The sequence below is a fragment of the Echeneis naucrates genome, chromosome 17, assembly GCF_900963305.1.
Source record: "Echeneis naucrates chromosome 17, fEcheNa1.1, whole genome shotgun sequence".
Lineage (NCBI taxonomy): Eukaryota > Metazoa > Chordata > Actinopteri > Carangiformes > Echeneidae > Echeneis > Echeneis naucrates.
The window spans coordinates 20,913,070-20,923,928 of NC_042527.1; the positions used below are offsets into that span (position 1 = coordinate 20,913,070).

The 10,859-nt window shown below is 45.0% G+C and overlaps 1 protein-coding gene across 1 annotated transcript; it reads left to right on the plus strand.

Moving 5' to 3' along the window:
• The first annotated feature begins 3,833 nt into the window (after positions 1-3,833).
• LOC115057788 (tripartite motif-containing protein 16-like) lies at positions 3,834-7,438 on the plus strand. The gene is made up of 2 exons (XM_029524993.1): positions 3,834-4,251; positions 5,185-7,438. The coding sequence occupies exon 2, from the start codon at positions 5,284-5,286 to the stop codon at positions 6,928-6,930; it is 1,647 nt and encodes a 548-aa protein (XP_029380853.1). The 5' UTR covers positions 3,834-4,251; positions 5,185-5,283; the 3' UTR covers positions 6,931-7,438.
• Positions 7,439-10,859: the final 3,421 nt, after the last annotated feature.

Genomic DNA, 10,859 nt, shown 5'->3' on the forward strand with positions numbered 1-10,859 from the left:
CAGATGAATGTGACGCTGACTGGGAGAGACGTGTTCATCCATGTGGGAGACACAGAGATGATGAAAACATCCTGCTGTTTCCAAACGTCCGCGCTGCTCAGGTGAGATAAAGTGGAAGCTTCGTGCAGACTGTACTGTGGCTGAGATCCCACGGGGCACGAAGAATGAAGTGCGCCCCAAAAATGAGCTCAACATCCCAGCAAATAGGACACAGCAGCTTCCCTGTGCGCTCCTCGGGCCAAACATTATACTGTACATTAGATCCATCTGTGTAAAGAGCTGCTGCTGCAGCCGCGGGCGCCGTCTGCGGGACAAATGACGGCGTGCTGTTGTTGTGTCATCTGCAGATTTTGTCATATTGCAGAATTAGCATATTTATGCTCTCCTCAGACCACCAAGGTGAAATGCTCTTTATGAATAACAATATTTTCCTCTTATTATGGACATATTTCAAATAAAAGCAGGATTTGTATGTGGCAGATTATTATGACGGTGTGTGTTTGTGGAATGAGACAATCCTCTCCTTCTTCCTCCTCCTTCCAGTCACCTGCATTGTCAGTGTGTGTCTGTGTGTGTTGGTGTCAGCCACCCTGGTCATGCCTGAGTGATGCAGCAGAGAGTTTCATTATGCTGTGAAATAACGATCATACTGTGATTAAGGTGATTAGATTTCATGAATATTTGAGAGGCGAACCAAATTGCTGATTAAATATTTACTGGTGGTTTCCTTTCTGACAGACTGGGAGATGGTATCACATACTGTACGGGAGTGTGTGTTAGCGGTTCACACTCTCATGTAACTGTATGTTAATCAAGTGTGCCTCTGTCGGTTTTAATGACGTTTATTTTTAGTTGAGGACAGTGAATTGTGAAGCGGCTGTGCGTTTCTCACTTTGTCTCAGCGGTCCTGATCCAGCGTCCACAAGACTCACCATCCAGCAGGGTTGAGCTGGAGAGAGCCATTTGGACCAGTAAGAGAACAATCAGTATCCTGCAGTGTTGCCAGATCAGGCGAGAAAAACAAGTAACCACCACAAGAACCCCTCAGGGGGGTATTCCAGGTAGGACGTCCAACGAACTCTGAGTATCCGGGTCCAGAACTGGTTCCCTTTGAGTTGCACAACCTCAAAAAAAGCCCTCATCAATGGAGCCCCGATACCACGAGTCACCATGACAACGAGAGAAAGCGATCCACTTATTTCACCTCGTTGGAGATGGAGGTCTGAATTTAGGCCCATGGAGAGGATGAGCACAGACAAACAGCGTTAACCATAAGACAGCAGCTCACAGTTTTAAATATAACTGGGAATGAAATCTAATTTTCATGTAGGTGCAGTCCGTCAGGAGAGAAGCGGACTTTTCAGTTAAACATGAAAGATAAAAACTCAGTTCAAAAAGATAAGAGATATTTTGCTGGGCTACGATCGTACCTTTCTTTGATTTTAATGGTATTTTTTTAAATTGACTTAAGCTAAACAAAGTAAATATAAATTCAAGTAGTAATTTAAACTCCTAACAAAATGTTGTTTTAAGGTCATACCCACTTAGTAGATTAACACATCATCCAATGTTTACACATTTTTATTGAAGTCATTTAAAAAGTGACGATGTGTACATGAACAAAATAAAATCTACACATTTTAAAAAAGAGATCAACATTTGATTTCTGTATTCCAGACTCAGATCGAAGGATTCTGAAACATCACAGGAGGAGGATGATGAAGAAACGCTGTCTGCTGCAGAATGGATATCATTTCTAAATCCTGTTGAGTTCCTCTCTGCTGTCTCTAACAGGTTTGTGTCTGTGTCTCAGTTCCTTTTCTCACAGCTCTACACACTGTTGTCTTTGCTGATGCTCCGCATCACCGATGTTGTCAAGAAAACTAGCGTTTGCACATAAAATGTCCACAGTGTGTGAGGTTGGTGATGTTTGGGAGATAAATGACAGATACTCCACTTCAGGAAATCTGAAGGGAAGATTCCTTCGCCATGTAAAGCATTTCGAACTAGCTGGCCTACGATATCAATCGGATCGGGAATGAATGGACAATCCATGTCCAACAGCTGTCTTTGTGTGGGAGGAGACAGGTAGAAACTCGGTTTCTTAAAGAAAAGCTGCCAGCGAGCAGGTTCTGTTCAGAGTCTGTCACCATGCTGATTGGCCCACAGTTTCAGATGCTCCTCTTTCTGGAACAGATAACTCAGTTTTCACATAACCTGCTTTCTGGAAAACCCCTCAGGTCTTTGGGTCAGCTGCATCATTACGTCGGCTTTCTTTGGTCAGCTGGCTCCAGCAGAGACAGCCAGTATCATCTGGATCAGTCGGACCAGGCTTTCCTCAGCAGGCTCTGTGAGTTGACAGAAAAAGGCCGTGTAGGCGTCATCTGACATCATTTCTGCAGAGAAATGGTCCGATTCTGGGCCGCATGGTTCAGCCAAGAGGAGCAGATTATGATAATGGAGAGCTGTGAAGAGTTCAGAACACTGTTTCTACAAACAAGGCGAGAGAGGAAGCCTGACAACAAATTTAGATCCTGTAAGTTAATATAACCGATATAATATAATATAATATATTGTAGCTGGGTTTTAAGGGCGCTTTTATTTTATGGATAAGAAAATAACAAACAGACACAGACGACGACTTTCTCCGGGAGGCTGCACACTCTCACTTTATTCTTTTTCCTAAGGCACACCTCAGATCAAAAAGGGAAGTTCTGCTTCTCACTCTGCACCACCAAGATGCCATCACTCACTGATGAACCAGCCAAGAGCCTGTGAAAGGCAGCCTGATGCAGCCATGTCTGGCCTCCCTGACAAGTTCAAGGCCTGGATTTACCAGCATGGCATTCTCCTGCAGATCCTCTGGCCCCTCTTGGTCTATGAAGTCCCAGTGGAAGTGGAAGGCTTTGAGATGAGGGTCAGCAGGTTTTGCTGCTGTACGGGCTGAGCAACAAGCTGAAGCTCCCCATCATTAGCCTGAGCAAGGAGTTCATGGCAGCTCGGTCCAGGGAGGGTGGTCCAGCTGGCTTAGGCAGCAGCAGAACACGAAGGGCCATCAACTTGGAGCACCACAAGGTGTATCTAATAACTTCTAAGAGCTGCCATAATAAGGAAGTAGATTGCTTATTCATCACTCTTTTAGTGTATGTGGATGAAACACTGCGTAACATATTAGCTGTTCATATTATCTGAAGAAAACAGGAAGAAAAATGAGAGGCCGCTCCAGCAGATTGCACGGCCTCAGAGGAGCTGGATCATGGAGGGGATACAAGGAGGTATTCAGTCTGACTCCCAGCAGCTGTCCAGGGGATGGAAAAGTGCTTTGGTGGTAAAATACCAAATGCATAAGTGTCTCAAACAGCCAGCACACACCTTTGCTGTCAAAGCTGTCATGTACTCCTGACGTATTAATACAGGTTGGAGCAGACAATGTGAGGGTCCTCCATAGAAGGAATCTACAGCTGGATAATCAGATAATAATCAAACACATCCTGCGATTGGCGGTGTCTTTTTTTATTGTACTGTAAGTGCATGGCTTTGTTTTTGTCCCATTACTTCCATCTGGTCAATATGTTTGTCATATGTAAGATCTTCCCTGAGCTGAGAATCTGTATCGCTCATGGAGAATACTGGGTTGATACAGTCATCTTAAAAGAGAGCCACCTTCGTCCAGTTAGTCCACTGAGATGACCGACAGCTCTGACTGATGTGTGACAGGCTGGAGGTGGCTCATTTTGTTTTAAGACAGGAGATTTGGAGATTTGGCAGATAGCTTTTGTTTGATTTTGTAGAAATTTCTAGTTAATGTCGCCTATTTCATGCAGTCGGGGGAATAAAGGACCCACAACATTTATTGTGTCTGTGTCTGGTCTCCTGATTTTATGACCAGGCCACATTTAAGAGGCAGAAGGCTCAGACGGGACCAGACTGGGGGGGTCATCTGCCTCGACCGGTTGGGTTGACAGAGGGGGGGTCTACAGCAGCACGACGCTGCAGACTCGCTGGCTCAGTCCTTAACCAGCCCGGAGAGTCGGCCATATTGAAGGCGGTGTGGGGGGTGGTAGTGGAACATTAAACCCTCAGATGGAGTCTGCATCGGACTTCCTGCCGCTCACATTCATCAGTTGGCGGGTGGAACGGTCACCTGGCCGCCATCTTGGTAGGTGGACTCTGTGAAGCCGGTTACAGGAAGGACGCCTCGCTGTTGTTCTGCTGTACCGACAGCTGCTCTGTTCAGATCACCTGTCACAGGTAAGCCTGAACTTTATTTCTGCTTGTATTTGGCGTCACAACGTTGTGTTGTGAGCTTCATTAGCTGACCTGAATAACGCTCAGAGCGCCGTCGAGCTAGCTTCCAGACAACGTTCAGGCTGAATCTGTTGTGTTTTCAGAAGTTCACAGAAATGTTTTATATTCGTCTCAATCGGCCCATCTGTGTTAAATAAATACTCATTTTTGGTCTCAATCATTGTCACTGCTGTACTTAAATGAAAATAAATAACTGAATCTAGAAATGATTTGTTGAAGTCACTTAAATGGAAACGTTTGTCCTTTTTACTCAGAAAACTCCCCGTTTGCACATGTGACTATAAGACAACCTTCACACATCAAACTCTGTTATCTGTCAGTGGATTTGACTGAATTGTCCTGAAAGCTGCACAAAACGAGACATGAAGCAGTGGTGGCACCAAGTGGCAGTAAGAGGGAACTGATGAGTTTAATCCATCTCAGAGTTTACAGCCAAATGAAACAGTCCCTCGATAATTCACTCCTGTTATCAGCTGAACTTCAAGGTCTGGCTGATATACAAGACTCTTCTGTCTAATTCCATTTGAATTAGTGCCATCATTCTCTCGTGTGACAGACAGACTGTCCCGTACCAGCTGACGTCTGCTCTCATGTATTTCTTTGGTTCTCTAGATAAAATAGAGACAAAGAATGATTCACACCTCCAGATATTTTTAAGTCACCGATGGGCTTTGGACTGTCGAGGGTCAAACTCATCGAGGGTGTAAAAGGTGACGGCCGACCGACAAAACTACTCGAATACAGTTTGATCAGTTAAAACCAAATAAAGACTTTCACCAACCTGCATTATAAATAAAAGGTTAAACACAGAATCCAGCTGTTCCTCCTCCTGATGACCCTCTGTCTTCTTCCTGCTCTGATCACGTGTCTCCTCAGATCTACAGTCTGAAGGGGGTGGAGACATTTTTACAGCAGACAGAAAACTAGTTTCACTTTTGATAACAGAAACTCAGACGGCCGTCACTGAGAGGAGAAATGGAGCAGAAAGGAGTTCAGCTGGAAACCATCTCCTGTACCATCTGTCTGGATCTACTGAAGGATCCGGTGACGACTACCTGTGGACACAGCTACTGTATGAACTGTATTAAATCCCACTGGGACGGAGAGGATGAGAAGAAAATCTACAGCTGCCCTCAGTGTAGGGAGGCCTTCATACCGAGGCCTGTTCTAATGAAAAATACAATGTTAGCAGATTTAGTGGAGCAGCTGAAGAAGACTGGACTCCAAGCTGCTCCTGCTGATCACTGCTATGCTGGACCTGAAGATGTGGCCTGTGATTTCTGCACCGAGAGAAAACTGAAAGCTGTCAAGTCCTGTTTGGTTTGTTTGGCCTCTTACTGTGAGAAACACCTGCAGCCTCATTATGATGTAGCTCCACTGAAGAAACACAAGCTGGTGGAGCCCTCTGAGAAGCTCCAGGAGAACATCTGCTCTCGTCATGGTGAGGTGATGAAGATGTTCTGCCGTACTGATCAGCAGTGTATCTGTTATCTCTGCCCTGTGGATGAACATAAAGGCCACGACACAGTCTCAGCTGCAGCAGAAAGGACTGAGAGGCAGAGAGAGCTGGAGCTGAGTCGACAACAAATCCAGCAGAGAATCCAGGACAGAGACAAAGATGTGAAGCTGCTTCAACAGGAGGTGGAGGCCATCAACGGCTCTGCTGATAAAGCAGTGGAGGACACTGAGAAGATCTTCACTCAGCTGATCCGTCTCATGGAGAGAAGAAGGTCTGATGTGAAGCAGCAGATCAGATCCCAGCAGGAAACTGAAGTGAGTCGAGTCAAAGAGCTTCAGGAGAAGCTGGAGCAGGAGATCACTGAGCTGAAGAGGAAAGACGCTGAGCTGAAGCTGCTCTCACACACAGAGGATCACACCCAGTTTCTACACAACTACCCCTCAGTGTCAGCTCTCAGTGAAGCTACAGACTCATCCAGCATCAACATCCGTCCTCTGAGATACTTTGAGGATGTGACAGCAGCTGTGTCAGAGCTCAGAGATCAGCTACAGGACGTTCTGAGACAGGAATGGACAAACGTCTCACTGACAGTGACTGAAGTGGATGTTTCACTGTCACAACCAGAACCAGAACCAAAGAGCAGAACTGAGTTCTTGCAGTATGCTTGTCAAATTACGTTGGACCCAAACACAGCAAACACACATCTGTTACTACTGAAGGAGAACAGAATGGTTGTGTATATGGGAGAAGAACAGAAATATTCTCCTCATCCAGATCGGTTTGAATTTTCCTGGCAGGTCCTGAGCAGAGAGAGTCTGACTGGACGTTGTTACTGGGAGGTGGAGTGGAGAGGAGATAGAGTTTCTGTAGCAGTTGCATACAAGAATATCAGCAGAGCAGGGGAGAGTTATGAATCTGCATTTGGATTCAATAACAAATCTTGGGCTTTAGACTGTAAACAAAACAGTTTTACATTCTGGTCCAACAGCATCCAGACTGCAGTCTCAGGTCCTCCGTCCTCCAGAGTCGGAGTGTACCTGGATCACAGAGCAGGTATTCTGTCCTTCTACAGCGTCTCTGAAACCATGACTCTCCTCCACAGAGTCCAGACCACATTCACTCAGCCTCTGCATGCTGGAGGCTTCTTCTGGAGCTACAGCTGAGTTTTGTAAACTGAAGTAGACATTAGTGAGTTAAATGTCTTTTAGTTCCTAAATGTATTCAGTGTGTCTGTGTGTTGCTGAATCATTGTCAGCACTTTGACCTGCTCTCATCTCTTGTTGTGTTGATGTCTGAGTGTGTTCAGGTGGAGCTGGAGCTGTGGAGGAGATCACCGCTCCTCATGCTGTTAGTTTGACCTAAACTCACATTTGTCAGCATGAAAACAAACGTCTGTGTGTCCTGAATGTTGAAGTGTAAAGAAAGAAATCAGCTGTTATATTTCATGGATGTGTTTGTCCCGACAAAGCAGCTTGTAAAAAGATGTATGAGCTTTAATCAAACTGTGGTTATCAGGAGTCATGATTTTGTTTCCCTCTCTGAGCTGAAACAAACTGGTTGTAAATAAAGTGAATGAGTTCATATCTGATGATTTCATCTGTCTGATGGGTCTGAATGTGTATTTCATGTCTTTCAGGTGTTTTTTGTTTTTTGAGCCCAAACTGAAATCAACTTTCTGTCACTGTCTGATTGACAATAAAGTTTTTTTGAATTGAACTGAACTGACTTTACTGATCTGTCCAAAGGTAGATTCAGTCAGAAACTCAGATCCACATTCCTGATGACACCAAGAGTTGTAACATGGAGACACAGAGCTCTGCTTTCTCTACGTCAGGCTGCTCATTTCTGCCTTCACACGCTGAGTCCTGGAAACTGGAAACACCAGTCTTGAAACCAGCTCAGCAAAGAAATAAGGAATAAGCTCTCAACTGAAACCGACAAAGATTGTGTTAGTGGCGTACGGCGGAATTCGGCGAAACCAGAAGGAACAGTTTCACTCAAGTGCTCCACTGCCCAAACCAAATCCAACCTGCTGTTCCACATACCAAACCACTCAGACACAGCTATCCCAGGCAAGGATGCAGGACGACCTGTTAAAAGCAGAAGTTATTTCACAGTAACTGAGCCAACAACATGGTCAGTGGCCTTGTAGTCACTGAGAAGAAAGACAAGAAGACGTTGAGGGTTTGCCTCAATCCTACACACTTAAATAAAGCTGTTATGAGACAGCATCACTCAATTCCCACAGCAGATGAGGTGTTGTGTAAACTTTCTGGAAAGAAACTCTTCACAGTGCCAGACGAGAAGGTTTCAGCACCTACCATTTGGGATCAAGTCTGCGAGGGAAGTTTTCCAGCAGCGCAACTGTGAAACATTTGGTGACATCACGGGTGTTCACATAATTGCTGATGATTATCGCTGCATCCACAGAAAAAGGAACATGATGAAGTGATGACCTGAGCAAAGAGAAGATCCGAGACGAGGTGAACGGCGTCAGATACACGGGCCATGTTGTGACCTCAGACGGTGTTGAAGTGGACAATGCAAAAGTTAAGGCAGTAGTTGACATGCCTTCACCCACGGACAGACCTGCACTGCAACGCATGCTTGGGATGATCAAGTATCTCTCACAGAACGACAGCCACAGCACCGTTGAGGCGGCTGTTGAGAAAGAGCCGTGTGTGGCAATGAGGGAGCTGTAAAGAAACAAAAGAAGGCACTCATAACAGCCCCTGTTCTCAAATTGTGTGACCCAAAGAAAGCTGCCGTGATACAAGCAGATGCATCCGAGGACGGTTTAGCTGCACGTCTAATGCAAGATGGACATCCTATTGCCTCTGCATCCAGAGCTCCAACAGACAGGAGCTTCTGGCTATTGTGATTTCAGTCAAACGCTTTCATCAGTACGCCTGTGCAGTCGGATCACAAACCTTTGGAAAGCCACTGGGAACAGCTCCGTCCACAGCGGATGTTACATCAGCTGTAACGTTACGACCTGAATATAATCTACACGCCAGGTAAAGAGTTACTGATCGCACGAGCAACTACACAAGAGCAACAGAGGCAGCGTGACAGTTTGGATGAAAAAGTGATCTACACTCTGGAGCCAACAGAGGCCCTCAGCACAGAGACTCTGGCACAGTTAAAGCACGACATATTGCAGACATTGCTGGACATTCACAGGCGAGCCTGGCCACAGCACAGAAAACAAGTCGACAAAAAGGTGACACAGTGTCAATAAGAGACAGAATCATTCTGCCGAGCGAACTGAGCTCAGACATGTCACAGAGTCACAAAGCTCTGGCCAGAGGACACTGGTGTTGGCCAGGTATGACAAGGGACACCAGACAATGGCTGCATCTGTGCAACTTGCCAGCAGTTCCAACCCCGCCACCAGAGGGAGCCAACCATCTGATGAAATGCCAGAGCTCCCTGGGCTGAAAGCAGGAGGAGACATATTTGAAATCAGTGGTCAGTCATTCTAACCATCAGAGACAACACAGCACCTGCTGATGAGGCTGCATGTGTGGAGCTTCATCTCCTCCACAGATGGGCCAAACCAGAAGGGGCCGAGTTATCAGGCCACCAGTAAGATTCAAAGACTGTGTGTTAGACAATAAGTGCATACAATCTTCAACTAATGTGTTTATTAAAAAGAGAGAGACGGTAGATGGAGTGTTCAGCTCCAAGCTGGGACAAATGTGTCTGTGTCCAATAAAGGTGCTGGACCTCACAGCTCATATGGACAGAAACAGAAAAAGGCAGTGGAGCTGAGAGCAGTTCAGCAAAGTTCACTGAGTTCTAACACAGAAATTATTCACATTATTTTATTACAGACATTTTACATTTATATATGAGAGATTTTATTTTGTGATATAACAAGATATTCTGTCCATACATATAAACTTTAAATGTATAAAAACTATAAGGAATCTTTCAGTAAACAGCGAGTATCGTTTAAGTAGTCATTTAATCATTTAATCTCGTGGCCGGGCCGAGTGTCCTCTTTTCTGGAAATCAAAATGTGCTCACCCTAAAATAAAATATGTTATATAGGATCTAAATTTGTTGTCAGGCTTCCTCTCTCGCCTTGTTTGTAGAAACAGTGTTCTTTTAGCTGTTCTTAAAGCCGTGTCAGAATAACTCGCGCTTTTAGGAGGGAACATACCTCATCATAAAATGTATTTTAGCCAAGATGATAAAAAAAACGAACCTTCCAACAAAGTACAGGACATCCTCAATGCTGCTTTCAGCCCTCTGTTGTACATCTGCGGATCAGTGGCTCTAAAAGAGGCAGCTTCTTTAGTGCAGTCCACAGCACTTGTTAGAAAAGTGAATCCACCTGCTGTGTGTGAGAAATCTGTTAAGGTTAGCTCTGGTTGTGAACCCCATGCTGAACTTTTTTCCTTCACAGACTCAGCACATCAGGTTAGCATAAATGGTTCAACATGCTGATGCAGCAGGGCCTTTTGGAAGGACGACCACAAGCCTTAGGTTTCTACTCATGAAGTGGCAGAAGGCTAAATATCACATCGAACGCTAACCTCTCCTTGAAGGACATTTCACACGGCTCCTCGTGGCCCCGCAGAGCTGCTGGAACCATAAGATGAAGATGAACATGAAGATGTTTCAGCACGGCATCACACATTTCGTCCTGTCCTGATCTCAATGTGGCCCTTTCCATTCCTACCATTGGAAAGGAAGCATCCATTATACCGCTAAAGTTATTTTTCCTCCAAGAACACCAGAGTTCTCTGATTTTGTTAAAGCCCTCCCCTTTTCCCCTCCTCACTCAAGTTTTCTGAGCTATGAATTTTGCATCATTTCCTCTTTCTCTTCATCAGACACTGCTGTTTCTATCCCGCTCTTTAGTACTGGAGATTGTCTCTCTCTTTGGATTCCTCTCATTCTCTTTATCATATTCCAGATATCATCAATCGGAGTTGTTCTTCCAATTTCATTGCAAAATGTTTTCCAACTTGTTCTTTTAGCACGACGAATAGTTTTCCAAACTTTTGCCTGAGCTCGCTTATACTTCATTAAGTTTTGGAAATGATGAGTCTGTCTTAGCATTTTAAAAGCTTTGTTCCTT

Coding starts and splice junctions, on each gene's coding strand:
- LOC115057788 (XM_029524993.1), top strand. CDS start 5,284: ATGGAGCAGAAAGGAGTTCAGCTGGAAACCATCTCCTGTACCATCTGT.